The following is a 24,576-nucleotide window of genomic DNA, read 5'->3' on the forward strand; positions in this document are numbered from 1 at the left end:
GTACCAATTGTCCTGGAATTACAAAAGCCATCCCGGCTTCTGATTTGATCCTGGAATGTCCCTATTTCCCCTGTTGGCAGGGTGAGAAATGTCCCTATTTTCATCCAAGGAATGCCAGAAGGTATGGACTAAGTATAAGGCAGCTTCCTGTATTCCTGCCAGCTCCTTCAGCTTCTGTATTGTGCGTAGCATGGGGTGTCCTTCGCCTCAGGCAGCAAAATGTCATGGGCCTGCTTCCCAGCACTTTTGCTGTGGGGAATCTTTTTCCTCACGATTTAGAACAGGGGAAGATTGGGGATCTAAATCACATGGGACGTCTACATGAGTAGAGAAAGTTCCCCAGTGCAGAAGTTAAACTCAAACATGCAAGCAGCTGGTCTGATTATGGAGGCAGCGCTAAAGTTATGGCCCCACACAGCTTTGTACTCATGTTGACTCTTCCAAGTGAGTAACACTTACATGTTACACAGATCTATTGATGGCTGTTAGTGATGAGGGCATCCTTTGTCTGTATGCAAAGACAGGGGGGCTCTGACTACCGGATGCTGGCAATTCACAGCTGGGGAGGAAAATAAAGATGAAGCCTGCCTTGTGAATCTTCCTTAGGCATCGATAAAGCCTGTTTTGTGAATCTGAGGCATCTTCCAGCAGACAAGGATCTGAGTGACAGTTCTAATGTTCTTAGATTGGACTAGATCAGGGTTTGCCACCCTATTTGGACAGTGTTATGTATTGGGTTTAACACATTTTATGTTACAAGGCACGTTCTAACCAATCATAGAAGCGTTGGTAGATGAACGTTCTAATGGCAAGTAAGCGCATGCTCTTTCAACTGTCAACTGTCAACGGTCAGTTGATGCTTGGGATTATTATTGTGTTGTCCAGTCAGTTTGGTTCTTGTGTTCTTACCCTTGCATGTGAAGGGCATTGCTGCCGCAGCCACAAACGATAGGCTGTTGTCCTGTCTCTTGGACTGGGTGGGGAGGGGGTGGCCTAGGAAGCCAGGTCCAGAATTTTCATGCTACACAGCCCGCAAAGACAAACTGTCTACTCACCAAGGATGCGTGTTATGGGGTAGCTGTGTCATAGTCCCCCCACCCCCCATTAAGGAAAAAAGTCTTAGAAGGGCTGCACGTGTCTCACCCGGGGATCGTCCAGATGAAGGCATTGGCCCGTAGCTATGTGTGGTGGCCAGGCATAGATGCAGAGATAGAGGGCTGGGTGAAACATTGCGAGCCCTGCCAGGTCTCCCGGCCGGATCCACCCAAGGCACCAGTACAGTCCTGGGAGTCCACACAGTCCCCATGGTCTTGGGTGCACGTGGATTTCACAGGGCCTTTTCAGGGCCAACACTTCCTAATAGTGGTCGATTCTCAGTCCAAGTGGCTCAAGGTGGTGCTGACCTCAACTGTGTCTGCTAGAGTAACTATAAACGCACTCAGGAAGCTATTTGTGACACACAGCTTGCCAGACACACTGGTGAATGATAATGGGACCGCTTTTACTTTGGCAGAATTCAAAGAATTTGTAACCAAGAATGGAATCCGCCACATTCGTTCCGCTCCTTTTCACCCAGCCACTAACGACCAAGCTGAATGCATGGTCCGTTCTACCAAAGATGTGCTTAGGCGCATAGTGCATGGAGACTAGACTCTCCGGTTAGTGGAGTTCTTATTAGCCCAACATATCACCTCAAGTGCAGTGACCTGCTGGAGCCCGGCAGATTTGCTTATGGGAAGGAGGCTCACTACCCTCCTTGATTGTATGCACCCTGACTGGGCTCTTGAGCAACAGCCATCCACTGTGGGGGCGGGGCTCCAAGAGGGTTCTCCCCAGGGGACACTGTCTACGTCCGAAACTATGGGCCTGGAGAGGGATGGGTCCCTGGTATCATTGCCTGCTGTACAGCTCCGGTTTCCTACGAGGTAAGGTTGGAGGGGGGACTGGTTTGGAAGAGACACCTCGACCAGATCAGCCAGGGCACCTCCGAACACAGAACTTCAAGCGGAACCAGAGGACAGAGAAATGGGTACTTCAGGAGATTCTGTGCCCAGGCCAGGGTGGGAACCAGACGGGTTGCCGGTGACTGAGTTACCCCAGCAGGGCGACTTCAAGCCCGACTCCTCAGTGGCTCCATTGGCAGTGACCCCTTCGGAGTTGGCCTCGCTGACCGCCCCACTCAGACCATGGGTAGCGGAGGAACCTCCTGGTTCACCCACTCGGGCACAGGAACCACGACGGTCCCAGCGGAAGCAGAAAAGGCTGGCACACCTTGATGACTATGTTTGTTCCTTTTGTTAGGAAGTTGGGGGGAGGAGTGTTATGTATTGGATTTAACACATTTTATGTTACAAGGTGCGTTCTAACCAATCGTAGAAGCGTTGGTAGACGAACATTCTAATGGCAAGTAAGCGCATGCTCTTTCAACTGGCAACTGGCAACGGTCAGTTCATGCTCAGGATTATTATTGTGTTGTCCAGGCAGTTTGGTTCTTGTGTTCCTATGAGTGAGCTGTTGTCACTGAAAAATGTTGATTAAACTTAGTTGAGAAACTTATACTGCCTTGGGCTTCTGACTTTTTCCGAACATTTAATAGACAGTGGGCACATTTGGGATTTTGAGAAAGTGCAATGGGGCCAGTAATGAAATGGCTGGTATGCAGGTGGGGCAGAACACAAAATGGCTGCCATGGAGCTATGTAGGAGAGGTCAACCCACTGCAACAGCAACTGAGTGGGAAAAGCAGCTACTCAAAAGCATTGTGGATTTTTGAAGGAAGACTTACTAAAACCTTTTGTAGGTACTGTTGGGCACATTGGTGCCCAAGTGTACTGCACTGACAAACCTGGGCTAGAATGACGGAATGACCTTTAGCTTTCTAGAGGGCGGAATTTTGGCAGGTAATGATGGTCTGTCAGGAGACACACAAGTTACACCAGCTGAAATTCCCTCTTTTACACCACCACTGAATTGTGCCTTGGCATCAGGACGTCTTCTGTGTAAAGATTCAGCATGTTGGCTGTGAAATTTATTCAATTTATTTTGCTATTCATTTTAAAATGTTTTTATCCCGCCTTTCTGTTTAAATAAATGCTCAAAGCAGTTTACTATCTAGTCAGCATATTAAAACAACACTAAAATAAAAAAAAAACCAATAGTGACAGAAAGCAGCAGCGGCGGATCAAACACTCCAACTAATATAAATATCTTAAACAAGATTGATGTTATACTAACATTTTAGCTCTGCTTATAACACTTTGAAAAAAATTAATCCCATGAAATGGAGCACTGAAGCCAAGAATAATTTGTAATGCAGCTAGTTTTGCAGTGTCACAATGCTACATTTTCATTCAAGACAGCAACTTATACTTTGAGAGTATAAGTTTAAACAAGACAGTTAAGGCTAGGTTGACCTTTGTGAGCTGCCTTTGTCCAAACCTCCCTTCATTGTGGCTGCATTAAGCCTGGGATAGGAAAGAAATGGAGAGATTAACATAATTAGCTCTCATTTAATAAGGTTGTTTAATTGGCCAATCCTTTTTCTTTCCTAGCTTCAGTCTCATTCTCCATTGATATACAGACGAATTCTTTCTCTTTCTCTTTTAATTGCCCTTTAGAAACAGGAAGGATCTGGTACTGTTGTAATTATTTTGATCGCCTTGTAATGTCAGCCTTGCAATAAATTGAAGACTATCTGGGATTCTGAGCTAACACCCTTCCACCTTGCAGTAACAAATTCAGATTCTTCTCTAGGCAAAAATAATGGCAACAGATCATACTTGTGACGTAAAACTAGTTATACACTGGCAAGAACTTCGCATGGCTAAATGTTACCTAGGGGTTAGGGCTTGAAAAATATTCAGAATATGAAGCTGCAGGCCTCACATTTTTTTAGGTACTCAGATGACATTAATGCCAACAAAACTCCAAACAATATTGTACACCATCTCTGCATAGTTCAGTGTGCATTACATCCATTCTTTCAGTGATGCTTGCAACTAGTAGCTTTGTATTACAGATATTTTGGCGCCTGAAACAACAAAGCCTCTCCCTGGAGTACAAATACAATGAGTTGTATCCAATGCTCTCTGTGCATAGTTGTGCTGGCGCAATGGGACTTCCGTTCCCTCTCTTCCTCCATGCCTCTCAACCCTCCAGAGCAGATTTTGGGGGCATGCAGGGAGCTGAAAGGAACAGAAGCTGTTAATAATTTGCTTTTCCCTTTCATGACCTGAGGCAGTCATTTCACTCTACTTGGTAAGGTGGCCGGGGGATCCAGATTGGCAAACTGCAGTGGTTTGGGAGCAGAGCAAATAGCAAAAATAAAAAATAAAAAAAATCTCTGCTTCTGAAAAGTGTGATGGACTGTGTGCTCCTAGTTTCTATGACAGCAAAGCAAGTATGAGAGCAATCTCCGCTACTGCATGTCACACTATTACCTAGGGTGGCTTGGTGAGTTATGGAGATACATCAGTTGAAATTCTTCTACACAACTGTTGAGGGTGCAGGGGCCCTGTGCTCTTTTCCACCTGGATATCCAACCACTACCGCATTGTTCTGCCACCACAATGCTCATCCTGTTTCTTCTTCAGAGTCTGTAAGAAGTGGCTCAGGAAGAACCACATCATGCATGGAGCAACCTTACATGGAGCAGTGAGTTAAATGGATGCTCAGCTCTAATGACAGGGTACCTCAGTGCATGATGCTGCTTATACTCAAAAATTCCAGCAATGGTCCAGATTCCGAGACTCTGCACGGAAACATCTAGCAACCACCTTACTGGTATTTAAAAAACAACCACCACCACCCAGTGGGGACTCTCTTTTTGTGATCAGTTGACAAGCCTAGCTGTAGATTTTTAATGTTTTTCAGTTTTTAATGTTTGATGTTTTATTACATTTTTATATATGCTGGATGCTGTCCAGACTGGCTGGGGAAACCCAGCCAGATAGGCGGGGTATAAATAAATAATAATAATTCTAATAATTCTAATAATTATTAGAAAGGAGCTGAATAGCTCATGTAGTGAATTAAGTTGAGATTGAACCTGGAACTCCCTGGATCACACTCTTAACCACGATAAGCAGCTTCTAGTAATTTGAGACAACAAAGTTCTCACAGCCCTGAGAACATAATCCTGCATTTCCAAGTATTGTCTAACAATCCAAGGTTCAACTGCACCTATTTTTGTCTTAGAAACATTTAATGCATTTTCTCCCTACTGTTCTTCAGCAGCCTGTTTATGCTCTTCTTGATGTGGAGCTGAACGCTAATAAAACAGAATTTGGAATCAACTCCTGAGGATGACATGTTTATGAGAGGAAGGGACTAATAAATCTGCCAGACCCTGCAGCCCTGCTAAGGGATACCATTAATTCCATCTCTTTTTCTACAGTGCACCTGATAAGCAAGTCCCCTGTGCCTTTAAAGGAACATTACAACCTTTGTTCCAGTGAGGCTCTGCTACTTACACAGCTAATTGCCTTTCCTGCATGAGTGTTAGGATTCCTTACTTGAGGTTACAAAGTGGATTTGGATTCTGTACCCTCTTCTGGTGCTGGCCATGAAACTGATCTGAATAGTGCTTGTCTGTTAGTATATTTCACATGTAAATACTTGTTAGAGGGTGATGTTTTGTACACTCTCCCTCTCTCTCTATATATCTCATGTTGAAATGAGAAAGTTCAGGAACCAGCCTGCAGTTGGTCATCACTGGATTTACCTTTCCCTGACTCATTCAGGTAATCTAGTTTAAGAGAGCTTCTTAATTCTCTCAGTACAGTGGTACCTCAGGTTACAGACGCTTCAGGTTACAGACTCCGCTAACCCAGAAATAGTACCTCGGGTTAAGAACTTTGCTTCAGGATGAGAACAGAAATTGCATGGCGGTGGCGCAGCAGCAGCGGGAGGCCCCCTTAGCTAAAGTGGTACCTCAGGTTAAGAACAGTTTCAGGTTAAGAACAGACCTCCGGAACGAATTAAGTTCTTAACCTGAGGTACCACTGTACAGGGAAGTGGCTCCTGAAGATCAGATGGGAGTATGTCCGGGTTAGGGAACCTGTAGCCCTCCAAATGCTGCAGGACAACAGCTCCCAGAATGTTGAACTCAAGAGTATGTTGCAAACCATCATTCCTGAAATTCGATTCCGTTCTCATGTACAAGTTTCTTTAGCCAACAAGCATGTCTTATCATAACAGCACAATTTCTATCCAAGAAGTTGAAGCTTGGATTTACATTAATTTTTCATGTTTCATCTGTGTGTTTTTTAAATTCCATATTAATCCTATCTGAGACAGCAAAGCTTTTTAGCACCCTCTGTCGTCTCAACCTGCAAATGCTAATGCAGATGCGATCCACACACAACGTATTATTTTAATGTGTCTGTTCAAACCAGAGCCATACATTTGTCTCTGGAGAGGTCTGCTTGGGGGCTCCTCCCCTAAGCTTGTTGTACCCCATCACTTTTGACCTTTCCCTTTGTTATCCATTCACATTGGCTGCCTCAAATGCAGAAGCGGCTTTAGCCTATCATTTCATGTCATCAGTACTATCATACAGAGACGCTGTGTGCTATATGTGCATGTTCAATCTATAGTAGGCTATCAAAATTGTCCACCTGCTTCCCCCAGACTAAAGGTAGCACACTAGCCAGATATTGTGGCCTGCCAAGCACATAATAAATCCTTTGGTTTTAGCACCCATGTAATAGTGCAAACCAAAGAATTTTAACCATTCTTATTTTCTGCAATACATAGTTGAGTCATGAGTGAAACAAACCCTAACAAGACTAACTGAATGTTAGCAACAATCACCTCCCATTCATTCTTCTTCAGGGCAGGGGTCCCAACAACGTTGTTAATTTTTGCTGGTAGAGGTGCACAAAGCATTTTTCATCATAGGACCACAGTGATAGGAAAGGATCGCTGCTGAATTTCTGTCCATCACACAGCACAGGTCCACATTCTACACACTGGCAATCAGACTAAGGTTTTTGCTTGAGCCTCCACTCTTAATGGATGCATCACACAATGATTTATCCTGTTTATCCTAACTAAAACGTCGGTGTCCCTGTCACACCCAGTACACAAATCACAATTTGAATAGCTTCCCACGTTTTGGGCATTGCACCATTATTCTCAAAGATGTGAAAATGTCTGGTTGAGTAACTATGGAAACTTTTTTCCATTTGGTTACAAACACTACGAAAGCAATTGTTACCTTTAAATCAATCACAACAGAAATGTCAAGTCGTTTGCATAGGGTTTAATGATGTAAGAAAATAGCATATATGGATTGAATTCAATATTTCCCACCAATTCATTATATTAAAAAAGATAAAGACATGGATATATGATCAAAGACTGCATCTTTCAAAAATAATAATAAAAATAAGTTCGAAAAAAGGAGAGCACAAAAGTATACCAATCCAGTAAAGAATAGTTTTGACTACCATAATTCTGTTTAATTAAAAACAAAAACAAAAACCAGTAGCATTTTACTTAACATGGTAAGAAAAATATTACCCTTATGTTTCTATAGAAGCAAGCTCCTAGCTGAAAACTCCGTCAGGGTTAAGCCTGATCCTCTCCTCCGCTGAAACTATGATGGCATCTGCAGCGACTTACAATGGCTGCAAAAACATCCTTATATGTAAGAGGGCTGAATATGCTGTGGCCTTCCAGTGGTTGCTGGACCACAACTCCCATCATCCCTGACCATTGACCCTACTGGCTGAGGCTGATGGGAGTTGGAATCCAACAACATCTGAAGCGGCAAAGGCTCCCTGGACATGCTATAAGAAGCAGGTAAGGTGAGGGCTCTCAGACTCTATCAAATTTGCCTTGATATACATCCTTGTAAATGTTATTACTACATTAATTTGGAAGAGTACTGTTACGTCAGAACACCAGCATAAGGGACTATTCCCACAGCTTTTAGAATAAAGCAATATGGGCCATGGTGGAAGCCAGGCCGACCCTGTTCTCTGCTGCTTCCATGCAGCAGAACAGATAACAACTGCATTCAGCCACGCCTTCCCTGCTGCCTTATAATTTATAATCTCTTTATCGGTTAAGCCAGAAGCCTGCCTTTGCCTTTCCAGTCAACACACATTGTCTTCATCTGCAACAAATATACCACACTGAATTTCATATCATAAACAGTAGTTACTCCTAGAATGTGAAAAGGAAACATTTCTGTACACAATAAGACACTGTCAATGACCTCTATCATATGTTTTTAAAAATTAGGACCCTCGATATTTAGGGTGTGCTCTTTCTTTGTCCTTCTCTTTCCCATAGCACACTCATCCTGGTGCCTGGTGTTCGGTCGTCTTATCCATGTGTCTCAAGCCTCGTGTGAGGTCCTGTTATCCTTCATGTGGCTTCTCATACATCTTCAGTCCAAGTCTCCCAACCATCAGCAGGCTTTAAATGAAAATGTAGTCAAGTTTATCTAAATGACAGAACTGTGCGAAGCCGCCTCCTACACAATCGCTCTTCTGACTCACTGCATGTGCAGCACACCTCCAATATTTTAATTCAGAGGCTGGGACAGAAATGGGAGAAAGCAAACATGTTGTCCAGTAGTTCTCCATTATGTCAGTAGCCCCAACTATCAGCCTTCCCAAACTGGAACCATGCAGTTCCTCAGGACCAGGTAATGCTTGTCTCATTTTTTGGCAGTGCTAAGACAGTCTGTGCCCCCATTTCTCCCAAGGGGTCTACAGTGCAAATGAGAAAATCTCCCTTCCTGGAGAAATTCAGACGTAGCCACCAGGTTGATTTAGCTTCAGAGTACACCAGTTCTGTTTTGTTAAATTTTTATGGAATGCATGCTTTTAGTATTATATGATTTCACTGTTGCTTCATTTTACAATGTTGTGTATTTTGTATATCTGTAACTCATCTTGGGACATGTTTAAGAAAGGCGACTTAAGAATTTTAATTAAGCTATCAACAAGTCAACTGCTGATTGGCTAATAGGAGGCTTTGGTTGCCCATGAGTGGAAATATAGATTATGGGAGATGGAGCAGGGGGAAAAGAGAAGGTTTCGAAAGGTGGCCGGCATGTATAATCTTGAAAGCCACAGAATGGGTCAACCTAAACCAGATCTTGCTTAATAAAATGCTCTTATCTAATATGAAGTACCGAAATGCACAACAAAATTGCTTATCCCCAAAAAGTGTTATGCAATACAGTTCCTAGAATGCAATTTTATAAAACGAAAATTACAGCCTGATCCTAACTGTGCCTGTTTAGAAGTACCGGTATGTCCCATTGATTTTAACTGGCATGTATGCAACAGGAATGCAGCCTTAATGTCAAAAGCAAAATGAATAAAATAAACACGCAGCATAATACCTTGCACCAGCAATCAGTCCTGCAGGCATGAATTTCCCCGAGTTGTAGAATCTCATGCCCATAATACCAGCTAAGGTTCCAGAAGCAACTAATTGAAAGACAGAAACAGAAGCAGCATTATATCAGGGGTGTTTCTGCCGACTTGAGGGCAATGATTAAAAAAGCCAAGTTATCAACTTTATTATGTCACATGCGCAAACAAACAAGGACACACACAGCTCAAAGATGTGTACCAATGTAACCGTTTTACACTCCTTAGTAACTTCAACCAAACAATTATTTAATATTTATTTTGAAAATTTGTTGACCACCTAATCAACAAAAGCTCCAGAAATTTCACACCAAGTTCAAATTACACATTATTATTATTATTATTATTATTATTATTATTACCAGACAGAAATGATGAACTGTAAGATGAATAATCTATTTCTACCTAAAATCTAATCTCAGAGAAATGTAGTGAAAAAGCCAGCATTGTGCAATTGGGATAAGCAGCTGAGAAAATGTACTCTTAAGGAATGTTCAGAGGCACTTTCCTAATTGCAAGTTGCATCACAGCACACAATTGGGAGCATGGGATATATCTCAGAGCAGGGATGGGGAACCAGCTGTCCTCCAGATGATGGACTACAATTCCCATCATCCCTGATGATGTCCTACAGTGTTGGGACGGGGTTGCTCCCTAGTAAGTGTGTTTAGGATTGCTTTAACTGACACATGTGGTTTAATTCATCAAATGATGCTATGCATGTGTGCTCCAGAATCAGCTTCCTGGTACAACACACAACACTACACATGAAAGGACCCCACATTTATTCCAAATCAGCCTCCTGATAAAATTGGTATTTAACTTTGCTGCTTGTATCAAGTGGTTTTGTTGCTGTTGTTATAGTACACCAATGAAATAAAATGCATCAGATGCATTCAAAGGGTTGTGTTTAAGAGTTACTTTTACGTAATTCACATATATACATTTTCCCAGTTATGCTTACTCAATGAAAGCCAAATGTTTTTTGGGTCTTGAGAAAGTTGGTAAGCTCCAAGTCCTGCTAAACTCCCAAAAAGAAGACCAGCAGCTAAAGATGGGACACTACCTGGAATAAATAAAACAAGTAATGTTCGTTAAGCTGTAGATACAAACGGGGTACATAAACCAAACCAACAAAATTTATTCTGTTCTAAGTAATTTTCAGCTAAAAAAAAAAGCATTGCTCAAATGTTTAATATTTGAATTGATCTGATGCTTTATAGCGCAAGCCCTGAACTGGTGGGGTCAGATCTGCATGTAAGGCACACCAAGGTTGGTCGCACCAGTGGGACCACCATTTTCTTTGAAGGTTTTGGTAAGTGAAGGCAAAGGAAGGTAGAGCATGCTAAAAACAGAGGAGAAAGATGACTGTATATTGTAAAAAATAAAATAAAAATTAAGTAGGTGCAATGTTGCCTGTTGGTATTGAAAGTGAATCCTAGGTCTGAAAAACATGAAAAATCCTGCCTTACAAAATGTGTGATATCTGCTGTCCCAGATATCTTTAACCTATTCAGACTAAGAACCCACTTGTCATCAAAACATGCATTTGAGGACCCATTTTTAAACTCCTATTGCAACCCACCTTGAATCAGGCTGCAGCCCACCAGATGGAAAACCAGTGCACTATGCTAACCTCATAATCATATGTGCCATCTGGGAAACAGGTAAGGTTTACCCCAACTATTTAAATTTCCCCTTTTAAATACTTGAAGGATGAACATATTTTTCACATAATAAAAAAGGCTAGTAGTATTGTTCATCTACTCAAAGATGAAGACATTGTTCACATATAACAGCAAACCATGGCCTGTTTTTTTGTCCAGGTGCTGAACATAGATACTTGCTCCTTCTCTCATGCAATCTAATTCCCTCTCTCACATTATGGTTTGATCACATTGAAGTTTGACATTACATCGGACCAGCCTACAAACCAGAAATAGAAATCTACCTTAAAAAGCAAACAAGCACATACACCCTGTTCTTTCTGTTGTCTCCTCACAACTTCCCCGTAGTAAAACTTAACATTTACTTTGGTGTAACTCAACATTCACTTTAGTGTCCTTTTAAATGAGCCCTTAGTACAGTTACTCTGGGCAAAGGATAATCCTGCACTATTCTAGGAAAGTGGCCTCAAGAGGCTGCTTCTACTCCCATTATCAGTTTATATATAAAGAGGTGACCTGCAAACGAAATTGATGAAATGTCACCACCTTTGGCTACTGGTGAATGGTCCCATTAATAAGGCTTAAGGGAGCACTCAGCACCGATTTCTAACACCACTTGTTCCATTTGCAGGTCAAACCTAATTGGACTTGAAGCATCAAGGGCACTGTTAAAACGGCCTTGAGTATTTTCTGTCTAGGCATTCTGCCTTCCTTCCATCATGCCAATGAAACGACCTGGAATCATTTGTTATTCTCATAATCAGTGTGTGATCTGTCATTTTCATAATGCCCTTGTGAATAAAAAGCCAATGCTGGAATTCAAATACTTAGGTCTCTTCTCCTAGATGTCTTAAAAAACATGGCATTAGGTTGTTGCTTCCCTCTTTTAAATTTTGATTTGCTTGCCTTCCAGCCACAGAGAAGTTAAAATGAAGGACAAAAGAAAGAAAGAAAAATCTTCCATCTGGGTTCACCCCCCCCCCCACCTTGAACTTATTCTCAGCGACCATTATGTCTCTAACCATCATTCCAACTACTCAAAATGCTGCAAGAAGAATCCTGTAAGAAGCCCCTCACCACGTGAAGAGTATCATCACAAATCAATACATCAATTTTCCATCAAGGTTAATGGAAGTTATACATGCAAGCCCAGAGAAAAATATGCCCCGAATGGCTTTTGTTACAGAACTGCTACCATCAGTTCTTGAGAGACCTTTCTTGTTAAATTATTCATTTGTAGAAATAAAACCATGGGGAGGAAAAAAACCCAACAATTATTTCCCTCTGTGAACACAAAATACATTACTTGCTGCCTAGGTAGTTTTGTGTCTATGTTAGGTTTGGTAAGAAAACACGTATTACATATATTCCAAACCCCTCACACAAATTATGGCTTTTTTTGAGGGGGTTTTCTGCTTCCCTCAAAACGTTAAGGAAGTTCTTGTTTCTAGGCAGAGTAGGTAAGTTCTGTCAATGCTAACAATATGCCACTGCAACACAAGATACACTGTTTAGCTGTTCTGCAGAGGTGAAAATCTACATGTTAGAATCACAGAGCAACATGTTTGTTCAAATAACCATGGGTGGTATTTAACTTAATTTTATGTAGCCCCATTGAAATTGTCGGACCTAATCTTCATTAATTTCAGTACTACTCTGAGTAAAATTTTAGTGAATATGTGACACCTCGATGGGCACTGTGCGCAAGTCAGGGGAAAAAAATGTGGCTTGCAACACGCAAACGTTTTGGGTCTTGAGACCGTAGATTATCAGCCTGTGCCTTTATCATTCTAAAGCACTTTCTCATAGGAAGGGTGTCAGTTCCCTACAACTGCTAATCAGCACCCTACAGCAAAAACTAGTAACAGCAGCTTGATATCTGTATATAGACTGATAGTAGGAATGCATAGTTGGAAGTTTTCCGTTTTTACAAGAGGGACCTCCATTTCAGAGAATATAATTCTGCGTTTCCTAACTTGGTGCCCTCCAGATGTGCGGGGCTACAACTCCCATTATCCCTGACCATTGGTTCTGTTAGCTAGAGCTGATGGGAGCTGGAGTCCAATAACTGCTGGAGGGCACCAGGTTTGGAATGGCTATTTAACACCAGAAAACAAGACTGTGAGGAGACATCAATACTATACCTGCTTTTGCATAGCCAATCATCCCGCCAGAAGCCACTAAAGCTGCATAGCCAAAACCAATCCAGTCCAACCCCATTCTGGAATGCAATAGAGATATGTATGTGGTAAATGCTTGTAACGGATGGAAATCAGATACAAATTGACTTTTTTCACCTTGTGCTAAAACTGTCTTAAGTATAGACTGTTCTTCCAATGACACAGCATTTGTCATATTCTCAGCCTTGCAAATAAGGTCTCAGAAGTTACTGGCCTGCCCACCAAATGCCAATTTAAATTGTTTCAGGCATATGAGCAACCATAAAATATAGAAGACAAGACTAGAACTCTATAAATTCTCCCATGCCTGATTACTGCAGGTAAATGACAATTTAATATATTCCTGCTCACAGCCTCCATTGTTTCAGTTTATTTTGACAGTGCTCATGAAAAAAACCCACTTGCTTAGAAGAAAACCCCCAATTTATGGCCTTTAAATGTGAGGGATTTTGGTTATGTATTTTTGTGTTTTTATACCTCAAGGTACCTTGTGATCATTGGATGGAGGGCAGTATATTAATTTAAGAAATAATAAGGGGAAAAACACTTTTTCAAAAGGAAAAAATATATTAGCTTGGTCTTGAATTTATTGAGTGGTTTTGGAGAAACCAATTGAAAATGGCGTCCCATGCAAGTAGCAATTCTCCACCTCTCAAAGGAAACTGTAGAGGAGAGAAATGAAGTAAGGATTGTAAAACACTTGCTGAAAGAGCAATGTAAGATGTGTTTGTAAGTACATTTACCAGGAATGGACACAGAAATATGAAATGAATTCAACAGACACATCTTTAATGTTGGGTTTATACATTGATTTGCTAAACACCTGCAGACTTAAATAATAATAGACTCAAAGTTACATTTCCTTAACATGCTCTTCTAAATTTTGAAATTATGGGGGAGAGGGAAACAGATTAAAGGAAAACATACATGATCCTCAGTCTGAACTTAACTCACTGTGTGGTTGTGAGGCTAAAACTATACCCTAGACTCCTTGCAATGGTGGAATTCAAAATGTAGTAATTTCTTTAATTTCAGGTCAGTCTATAAAAAGTTCTTCTAACTTCATGTAACTAGAAGCAAAGAGTTCTCTGACAATTATTTTCAAGATAAACACACATGTGTTACTCATATTTATATATCTGTTTTGTTTTGTTGGAGGGTTTTTTTTTCTTGGAAGTTTTCTGGGGTTTTGTTTTGAAATCTTGGACACCCAAGAGTTCTGTGAATCTGTACTCTTAATCAAAAGCTCCAATTTAGACCGATAAGGCATTATTTTATTAAAACTCTGAATTTCTGTAATGGGGGGAACACTACCCTCTGATATTAATCCGATTTCCATCTATGTCCGCACAGGATCCCTTTACTGTTCACCAACTATTATATATACAGTATTCATAAAAGGTTCAGTACAAAGCCAGTTAGTTCGCTGGCTGCTGCCTTATTCTAAGAAAAGAAGAGAAAAACCGGGGCAGGGATCTCCATGAATAAAGTCACTTACTCTGCAGGAGCAGCAGCAGCAGAAGAGTCACAACGTAGGAACAGAACAAAACGGAGCCTTGCAAATATCGAACCCGCCGGGCAATGGGAGAACTACAAAACAGCAACGCACGTGACCGCGGGCCAAGCAGAGCAACAACCCGAGTTGTATTTGCAAAATCGTGGCCAAGCAGCGACTTGCCCTTTGATTTTCTTACAGAAAGCTACTACGTCAACCCAAACGTACCATAGCCGGAGCTGGGGTGGGGCGTTATTTCATTAAAGGCGAGGCAAAGCATCAGAACATTCCTCTGAGCCATTGCAAAAGCGTTTTTCCACCCTGCTGGTGCAATCCCCAATGGTTGCATCCAAAACTAACCTTTGCACGCATAAAAGAGACGAGCTCTAAACAGTGACTTTTCTTTTTAGTTTCTCTGGAATATTAGAGAGAGAGCCTGTTTTACAGGGGCAACGGGGGAGCGGGGTTCTTGCAACCCTGAAATCCACACCGAACATTGCAACAAATTAAAAACCTTCATTGGAATCTTCAGGGCTGGTTAAGGCAGGTTGCGGCCCCAAGTACATTTACTGGGTAGGAATTAAGCGCAGGTCCATACCGTCCTTTGTTTTATTTATTTAATTTTATCCTCACAACACCCTGTAGATTTATTTATTTATTTATTTATTTTTAGTGGTAAAAGTACATTTATAGCACATGACTGACCCCAAAGAATTGTGGGAACTGTAGTTTCCTCTTCACAGAACTACAACTCCCAGCATTCTTTGGGAAAAGCCAGGCGTTTTAAACATATGGATCTGCCCTTTGACTGCAACCCTCTAAGTGCTTATCTGGGAATAAATCACATTAAACTCAGTATGATTTACTTGTGTAATTGCATGGACCTTAGCTCACTGCTGGAGTTTTGTATGCAGAATGTCCCAGCTTCGATCCCCATCATCTCCAAGTAGGTCCAGGAAGACTTCCTCCCTGAAACCCTACTGTCCAGTCAGTGCTGGCAATAGTGAGCTAAATGGACCCTGAAAATTATTATGGCTTCAGTTAGATAACAAGTTGCTTGTATGAACTGGGCAGTCAGATAAGAATAGGAGGTTGGTTGCTGAACTACTGTTTCAATCGAAGGACACCAGAAAAGAATCCCAATAGGCCATTAAATTTATGCAGCTTTGCTTGCCAGATTCTAGTTCTGTCCATAGTGCAACCCTATGCCTCTTTACTCAAAACCTCAGTCATCAAAAGGTCTAGTAGGAAGCAAAATATGCCAGTGGGGAGTCAGTGGGATTGCTCCCAAGTTGAAGTGGAAGAGTCGGTGTGGTATGGCTGCCATATGGAGAATTTCCGAAAGGCAGCGTTTTGTCCTGAATCTATGAAATATGGCAACCCTAGGGTGTGGGTGTGTTAACCTGACTTCTAATTGCCAAGGAGAGGGCGGAGGAGCTGCCTCTATGGCAAGAGCATGAATGACACTCACAAATGTATCTCTGGTATGATTGGTGGGCATTCAGTGGTTTTGCTTTTTTATATTGCGCTGTGGTCTAAACCACTGAGCCTCTAGGGCTTGCTGATCAGAAGGTCGGCGGTTCGAATCCCCGCAATGGGGTGAGCTCCTGTTGCTTGGTCCCAGCTCCTGCCAACCTAGCAGTTCGAAAGCATGCCAAAAAGTGCAAGTAGATAAATAGGTACCGCTCCAGTGGGAAGGTAAACAGTGTTTCTGTGCGCTGCTCTGGTTTCGGTGTTCCGTTGGGCCAGAAGCGGCTTAGTCATGCTGGCCACATGACCTGGAAAAATGGTCTGTGGACAAACGCCGGCTCCCTCGGCCTGTAAAGCGGTATGAACGCTGCAACCCCCGAGTCATCTGCGACTGGACTTAACTTACTTTTTTACTTATTGTACTTCTATCAGGTTTGTAATTTGCATTAATATTCTATTTATACTTTGGGGGCCTTTGGGCTAAAAAACATTATATAAATGAACCACAGAATAACTTCATCATAACTAAGATGGCATGTTGAATCCAAGCATATCACCGTGTATTAATAATTAAAAAGTATTTCCATACTAGGAAGGTTTCTGTACTTGTTCTTCCAAAACTTACAAATTCAACCACTACAATAGAACATTTCAGATGCTTTATATAAAATATTTATTTAACAACATAAAATGTTTCCTCCTCTGTAAAAATATTTGGTCATAGGATCTGGAAATGCTCACAGCTTAAATAAAAATGGTTCTTTTCTATAAATATTAACAGATCAAATTGCCATGAATGCATAGCCATAATATTGCAATTAAATAAAAAATTGTGCTGGAAATAAAGTGTACACTGGTTGGTGGCAATTTATTATAGGATTAGAATTGCAAATGGTAGTGACATATTCACTTTAATTTCTGCATTATCTTTTTCTTCTTTTGCTGTACACCAGCCGATTTTCCTTTCTTGAGGGTATTTTGGCCATCACCCTCTGATGACTTATCACACTCAGCCCAACCAATTTTCTTTTTCTTTATCAATGGTTGCTCCTCTTCATGCGCTGAAACAAAATGAAGTTATCCGTTGTTAAATTTAAAGATGTAATGCTTTAAATACACTGGAAAGTATTCAAGTGTGTCCCTCTACACATGGAAGGCTCTTTCTTCCAGGGGAGGCTTCCATGAACGGAAGACAGAGAGAGACAATTTTCACAAATTTCTCCTGCAGCTACCCACATCCATTCCAAAGGTTCCCCTAGTTCTCTAAAACAGATTTAGAAAGGCTGCAGGGCACTGCAAAGGAAAAGAGAAAACAGCCCCAAACACTGACCACTTACAGAAGCATCTTTGGGGCAAAGGTGAATGGAGGGACAAATTGGAGTCAACTCTACATTTTACAAAATAACCAGTTTGTTGAATTTATGAACAACAACCTCCATGACCACCCTTGTCTAAATAATAACTTGAATCAAACTATCATTGGACTTCTGGGTTTTTCAACTCTGCAGAGCGAACTGGTTTGATGAGAGCCAAAATCACTTGTCCCCAAAACGTTGTAAACATACTTTATGGTAGGATCTGGTTAATATAGATTAACCCTTTTTTAAACAAGTCATTGCTGTATTCCCTACAGCTGAAAACTTAACAGAAGTCCAGGAAAGCTTTATGATACCTTGAGAGGATGTTGTGGCTTCATTGGGGATCTTCTTGGCTTCTGAATTTCTTTTGTGCCAAACTGCTAAACAGGTAAGCCTGGCCTTAGTATTGACTTCACACAGCAATGACGGGGAATTATTAATCTGAAGGGAGGGGAAAAGAAATGGTTAATGTAAATCCCAGAAACCATGTTATTCTGTAGCAACAATGGAGAAAACTCCAAGTGCTTAAGTCTTAATTCCTGGCATCTCCAGGTAGGACTGGGAGTGAATCCTGTCTGGAATTTTGGGAGAGCTGCTGCCAAGCAGTGCAAAGTAGACTCTATTAAGCAAGATGGACCAATGGTCTGATTAACTATAAGGAAGCTTCCATATGTTCCCATAGGTTGAATCAGCACCCTGTGAAACCAACAGCAAAATGACTCTTCAAACAAACAAACCAAGATAGGATGGGCACAGGATGGCCAGATAAAAAAAAGAGAAGGGCTTACACCATTAATATTTGTATTGATGACAGAATTTCAGAAGATGTAGCTTAACTGCTGAAATGCCCTCTTCTACACAACTCTTAAAGGGGTAAAAGCTGTGTCGTCTCTTTTCACTTGGCTGCCATAGGCACACCTGTAACGTAATCCTAGCTGTGTTTACTCAGAAGCACGCTTCCCACTGACGTCACGGCTAGCTGAGATTGTGGCTATTAAGTGCCAATGAAATAAATTAAGATTGCACTTCTTGGAATTTAGGATTCAACCATGAATGGTGCACTTAGCTTTGTAATATACAAACCTTTTCAAGATCAAGACTCCACATCTTAAGGTATCCATCGCTCGATGCAGTCACCAGGATATGTAAGCCTTCCATTTCAAAAGTGCAGATCTCTTTTACTCTGTGGATCAATAGTTGGTATGAAATATCCCAATAAAATCAGTAAAAATTAAACAGCAGCAAGCACTAAGAAAACTGGCGATAGGAAACAATTCAGCCCTTTTTAACCACTTACAAGTGCTACTGGTTTAAACACATGCTTTCTTTCATGTTAAAATCAGTAAAAAAATTGAAGTGCTAAACTATGGCACACTCATAATGAAAATACAAAACAAGAATCCAAAGAGAAAAAATTAAAAACTGACTATTATATACTCCTAAAAGTTGAGCCAGAGCATGCATAATATCCTTTCTATTATGTTTCAGAAATAAAATACCTTTTTTCATGAGCTTTAAATTCACAAAGGCACTTTTGAGATTCACAATCAAATAACCGTACAAATTCTTCATCTCCTGCAATGGCAAGTATGGAATCCTGAAGGAAAAGGTGAAGAAAACATAAATCAGATTGAATTTATTTAAAATGCTTTACTTACTTTAATACTGCATTACTACTTACTGTAAGAAACTTTATTGAAGATATTCTCTTTTCTGCAACAATGGTGCCAGAAACAGAAGCAGTTTCAAGGTTGTATATATCCACTTTGTTAGCTATAACTACCACGTATACCTCACCACTGGGTGACCATTTAACAAGATGCGCATCTACGGTAAGAGGAAAAATGATACAGATTTTATAAAATATTAATTTCAAATAGACACCAAATAATCACTTTACTGCAAACAAAATAAGGAAATCAAAGGTGGAATCTACACACATATAGAAAACATTCAGAAAATGCTTTTTTAAAAAGTGTTTTTAAAAATACAAATAATTTTCCATAAGGCTCACCATTGCCATAAAGTGACACATTGCATACTGCACTTAAAACACATTTAAAATGTTTTATTTTCAGCTGTATACAGTGGTACCTTGTCTGCAACCGTTTTGGATTACAACCGTTTTGGATTACAACCACGTCAAACCCAGAAGTGTGTGTCCCTTTTTTTGGATGACAACCCATTTTTTTGGGATGACAACCCCCCCCTTTTTTGGAGGCCCCATTGGCGAAAGTGCGCCTTGGGTTACAACCTGTTTCGGTTTACATCCAGACCTCTGGAACTGATTATGGTTGTAAACCAAGGTACCACTGCAGCTGAGTCCTAATACTGAATGTTATCAGCAATCTAAGCCTAATAGAGAAATGAAACGTCTTGGACATTAAGCTACTGATCCCCCTCCCAGTTCCCTTCTGAATATTGCTAGAACATCTCTCTTAGACAAAGATTCTGTTCAAATGTGATGCGCTACAAATACTTATTCACAGTATGAAACATTACACATACCCCACTATGTAAAATTTTTGCCTTGTTTTTACATGTGTTTTAAAAGAGTGTTGGCTATAAAGATTTAAAAAGGCAAATATATTAGTTATCTATAAACCAAAGTTTCCTTAATGATTCTGCTTTGCAAAACATGTAGCCAGTGGTGTTCCTTGTGTTCAAGGAAGGCTCTCATCCGGCAGAGGCTTCTGTCGAGATGATTTCCTGCAGGACCCCATTTCATCTCCCATGCTGTCTGAAGGATCCTAAGACCTTCTGGAGATTTAGGTGGTGTGCTGGGGAGCATGGTTTAACTATTTTGCCTTCATAGATGCCACCAGCACAAAGACATTAGAAGCACTCCTAACAGAAAAACCAAATCCTAGCTATGCTGAAGAGAAAGAGGCATGAAGCAAGAAAGACTGCTTGGAGGCACTCAACAGGTAACTCCAGAATACAGGAGACTAAGAACTTGAGAGCCATTAACATAGATTGATAGGGGCTTTGAAAGGTTCAGAGGAGGGATAGGACTCAGGATGGGAATGAGGTTTCTGCCAGGAATAATTGCCAGTGAGAAGGCTGGTGACTTATAATAGCATTCAATGGGATTATGAGGCAATGGGGACCTTGAAACATTTGTGTAACAAATAGAGATTCTCAGGGTTTTCAGGGCTGCATCACAAATCCAAGGACACAATAACTGTGGACTCTGAACTAAAAAATGAGACACACATGGTATTTGGCAATGCATGAACATTTCTATAATTACAGAATATGACAAAATGCAAAGGGGATATACTCACTTTGTTTTATATTTTTTATGAATGCAGATCTTCCTTCTACAAGGTTCCATGTTCTGAAAAACAAGATGCTTAATAAACATATTTTGGAGGGAAGAATTAACTAGTTTTTAAAAATGAACAATTTAATGTTTTCCCCCCTCTGGGACTTCTTTTTGAATTTGTATCACTTGTTAATTGCTTTGAGTTTACAGAAAAGAAGAATCTAAAGTTTTAAATAAAACTAAAATGAATGTTTCTGAAGTTGCAACCTTCCGGCTCACCTTAACGTCTTGTCTGTTCCTACTGACAAAGCTAACTTCCCAGAAGGATGAATAGAAAAAGATGTCACATGGCCCCTGATAAAAAGAGCAAATGAAAGTCAAGATTCATTACTCCCACGAACTCACTAGCAATAATAATTAAATGCTGCCCATGAATTAAGGCTGTCTTTTGCATCCTGCCATTAGGAACTACATTTGTGGGGGTGACGTGCGGGGAGATCTTTTCTGTAGTGGCACCCTGGCTTTTGAACCCCCTGCCCCCTGCAATCCAGTTGAAAACTTCACTGTTATTCAAGTACTGGCTCAAAACATGGCATGACTTCACAGGCTTCGGAAAACTAATACTAACTATCAGCTGAGAGATGGTGGATATATTGTGTTTTTATATATATTGGGGGGGGGGGTTATATAAATTATTAATTTTAGTTTGACTGTTATCCCCCCTGAGATCCTTTTGATTAAGCGTGAGATATAAGCAGCTTAAAAAACAACAAGAACTTCCCAATTCTGACATATCCAGATTCTACAACCCTGGGAAATAGTATCAATGAAAGCTCAGACTAGAGCAGTGATTGTCAACCTGGTCCCTAGCGCCCACTTGTGGGTGTTTCAGGATTCTAGGTGGGCGGTAGGGGGTTCTATGGCACAAACTGAATCCTCCTTCCATTGAGCCCTGAAATTTTCCCATCAAGAAAGATGCATTAGAGGGTCATAGGTATAAAAAGGTTGACTACCCCTGGAGCACCCTCAGTTGTTACACTTCAGTGGCGTACTTGAACTCCCTAATTGAAAAACCTGCCCCAACCTGATCCTGCTGCGTTTTCTTAGTTGTTTAGGTGAGTTTGGGGGCAGTAACAAACTTAGGTTAACTTGGTTGTTGCTTGATTCTGATACTATTTTTCTGATAACAATTGTTTCATAATGATACTTTACAACTGTTTTATGCTGCATTCTCTGCTTACCGCAGGTGTGTGATAAATATATAGGCTTGTAAACAGCTTCAAGAAACCCTCCAGAACAGCATGGGATGTAGCTTCTGCAAGGTGTTCCTATCCAATTTCCACCACCCACCGTAGCCTTCTGTACCATGCCATTTTGGATTCTCTGGAAGAGTTGTTTTGGAATGGTTGCAGGGGAAGAGGGCATAAGAAAGCTTCTCATGCAACTCTGAAATTAAGCCATACACTTTTTTTAAAAAAGAAGAAGAAAACAATACTTACTTGTGTGCCTTAATGGACTTTAAGCACTCCCATCTTTTTGTGTTCCAAATGCATATTAAACCATCCTCAGCTCCACTCAATAAATGTGAACTTCCATAGAATTCCAAGCAGGTTACAGTGCCTGAAAATCCATGCAAATCAGTTACATTTAATGTATTTTGAACTAAAACATGTCTTCTACATTTCAAAATGATAATTTTGCAGCGTAGCAGATTTAGATATGCCCCGCAAAACTCCACATGCTAAACTATGTTTGGAAGCTTATGGCTCTCATTTGGTGTATAGGAACCCTGCAGTTCTCAGTACCACTTTGAATTTGAGTCCACTGAAATCCATGAAAATTATTTCAGTGTATGCTGCTTAGAACTGGAAACAAACCCTTGAAATAAGGTTGGCATGTGCATTTTACCATGTGCTGAATTAAAGGCTGTGCCCTTGATCCCACAGGCACTTGGGGCACCTGCTGGAGCTGGCTTCCCTTTTTATTAATACTACAGAAGTGAATCAGGCCTTTATGCTTGCAACCTTTCATGCAAGTAGCCTCTGGATCAGGGCAAATATTTGTAGCCTCTGGATCAGGGCATATATTTCTGTACTTAAGTCCTGCTCAGAACCAACTCCCACTAATACATATCTCACTCCCAATCCATGCAACTAATACAAGAATGATAAGCCCCTTACCATCGTGTTGCATCAGTGCCCCATGTTCTACTTTCTTTTTCATGTCGTAGATTTGTATGGTTTCATCCTTGCTGCCAGTGACTACATATCTGTCATTCACAGCTACTGCGGACAGTGAAGCAGTGTGAGCATGGTGGGTGAAATCAGGAAGAGCTGACCAGTTCTGAAGATGAAACATAAAAGAACAATTGTTATTTGCTAATGATATCCCAATTTTTAAAATAGAAAAAGGGAACTAATCTTCAGAGGGCCTGATGCAGCTAATCCTATTCATCAACAAGTTCCATGAAAGCAATGGAATTATAGGAGTGACTAACTGTCGTAGTTCTAAAAGGGACTTAGCTAGGATGAACTGTGTTGGGATCAAGACCAGAATATGCACAGGGGCACACAAAACATTCCATGTTCAATCAAGGAGATACTGTATCTGGTCAGTTGAGGAACCATCATGCAAAATTTGTTAAAATCGAAATTTGTCACAATCTCTACCTCACAGACATGTTAGGATAGATGGGGATGCCGCCTTGATCTCATTCACTTGGAGGAAACTGGAGTATAATCAGACCCTCCAAGTGTCTCTATTTTCGAAGGAACAGTCCTGGATTTACAGAAACAGTCCCAGTTTCTGATTTGATCCCAGAATGTCCTGTTTTTCAAGCCCGACTCTGGGGTTGCGGCGCTCATCTCGCTTTATTGGCCGAGGGAGCCGGCGTACAGCTTCCGGGTCATGTGGCCAGCATGACTAAGCCGCTTCTGGCGAACCAGAGCAGCGCACGGAAATGCCGTTTCCTTCCTGCCGGAGCGGTACCTATTTATCTACTTGCACTTGACGTGCTTTCGAACTGCTAGGTTGGCAGGATCAGGGACTGAGCAACGGGAGCTCACCCTGTCACGGGGATTTGAACCGCTGACCTTCTGATCAGCAAGTCCTAGGCTCTGTGGTTTAACCCACAGTGCCACCCGTGTCCCATAACAACAGAATAGGACGTCCCTAAATGTTGGAGGATATGATAGCTCAGCCGGTAGAGCACGAATGTGTTAAGCTTATGGGTCGTGGGTTCGAATCCCACGTCGGGCAAAAGTATTCCTGCATTGCAAGGGGATTGGACTAGATGACCCTCGTGGTTCCTATGAGCTGGAGGAAGACGCCCTTTCCTCGCCATCACCTCGGCAACGTTCGAACCCACAAGGGCGGAGCTGCGCGCGGCTAATGCCGCGAAGGCTTTTGGGAAGGCAGCCTTTGAGCAAGACGAGGCGAACCAGCAAAGCTCCCCCGTGACCCTCGTGCGCGTCGCATCTCGCGTGGCGTGCGTCGCGCATGCGGCCCTCGTGCCGTAGGTGCACAGCGCGCCACTTTTTGCTCTTTCCAACCCCCCCCTTCGTTTCGTTGTTTGTTTTTTAAATACAGTTCTTACCTCGCCCGGCTGTATCGCGAACCCGAAGAGCACCTGTTCGTAGCAGCCCCCTAACAGCTCCATTTCTCGGCCTTTCGGCGGCGCCTAATGACGCGGGGGTCCTTAATAGCCGTGCGGCGTGGGGTTGTCTATTTCTCCCGCCTGATCAG

At 41.5% G+C, this 24,576-nt stretch overlaps 2 protein-coding genes across 3 annotated transcripts; both read right to left on the reverse strand.

Annotated features, from left to right (window-relative positions):
* Positions 1 to 7,253: 7,253 nt before the first annotated feature.
* Positions 7,254 to 14,928, reverse strand: LOC310767174 (transmembrane protein 14C-like). The gene is made up of 5 exons (XM_083624135.1): positions 14,740 to 14,928; positions 13,206 to 13,282; positions 10,359 to 10,460; positions 9,364 to 9,451; positions 7,254 to 8,426 (listed from the first exon to the last, which is right to left on the reverse strand). Exons 2-5 carry the CDS (start codon positions 13,279 to 13,281, stop codon positions 8,369 to 8,371), a joined length of 324 nt encoding a protein of 107 aa, XP_083480261.1. The 5' UTR covers position 13,282; positions 14,740 to 14,928; the 3' UTR covers positions 7,254 to 8,368.
* A 1,927-nt stretch (positions 14,929 to 16,855) lies between these two features.
* On the reverse strand, positions 16,856 to 24,565 carry PAK1IP1 (PAK1 interacting protein 1). Of its 2 annotated transcripts, none has more exons than XM_083624013.1 (10): positions 24,428 to 24,565; positions 23,013 to 23,175; positions 22,332 to 22,452; positions 21,112 to 21,186; positions 20,852 to 20,904; positions 19,246 to 19,391; positions 19,064 to 19,161; positions 18,648 to 18,747; positions 17,879 to 18,005; positions 16,856 to 17,267 (listed from the first exon to the last, which is right to left on the reverse strand). In XM_083624013.1, exons 1-10 carry the CDS (start codon positions 24,488 to 24,490, stop codon positions 17,113 to 17,115), a joined length of 1,101 nt encoding a protein of 366 aa, XP_083480139.1. In that variant the 5' UTR covers positions 24,491 to 24,565; the 3' UTR covers positions 16,856 to 17,112. The 2 variants fall into 2 exon arrangements, with proteins under 2 accessions (XP_083480139.1, XP_083480140.1); XM_083624014.1 differs by lacking the exon at positions 24,428 to 24,565 and adding an exon at positions 23,844 to 24,222 and having other exon boundaries at positions 23,013 to 23,677.
* Positions 24,566 to 24,576: the final 11 nt, after the last annotated feature.

Source organism: Podarcis filfolensis, assembly GCF_964270895.1.
Source record: "Podarcis filfolensis genome assembly, chromosome: 7".
NCBI lineage: Eukaryota > Metazoa > Chordata > Lepidosauria > Squamata > Lacertidae > Podarcis > Podarcis filfolensis.

Bases quoted from the DNA above. Each gene is read 5' to 3' on its own strand.
- LOC310767174 (XM_083624135.1), bottom strand. From the start codon at position 13,281: ATGGGGTTGGACTGGATTGGTTTTGGCTATGCAGCTTTAGTGGCTTCT. The intron at 10,461-13,205 runs GTATAGTATTGA...TATTTATTCCAG, and splicing joins GATTGGCTATGCAAAAGCAG to GTAGTGTCCCATCTTTAGCT. The intron at 8,427-9,363 runs GTATTATGCTGC...TTTCATTTAAAG, and splicing joins GGACTGATTGCTGGTGCAAG to CCTGCTGATGGTTGGGAGAC.
- PAK1IP1 (XM_083624013.1), bottom strand. From the start codon at position 24,490: ATGGAGCTGTTAGGGGGCTGCTACGAACAGGTGCTCTTCGGGTTCGCG. The intron at 21,187-22,331 runs GTAAGTATTGTT...TCTTTTTATCAG, and splicing joins AAGTCCATTAAGGCACACAA to GGGCCATGTGACATCTTTTT. The intron at 19,162-19,245 runs GTAAGTAGTAAT...CTTTTCCTTCAG, and splicing joins CTTCAATAAAGTTTCTTACA to GATTCCATACTTGCCATTGC.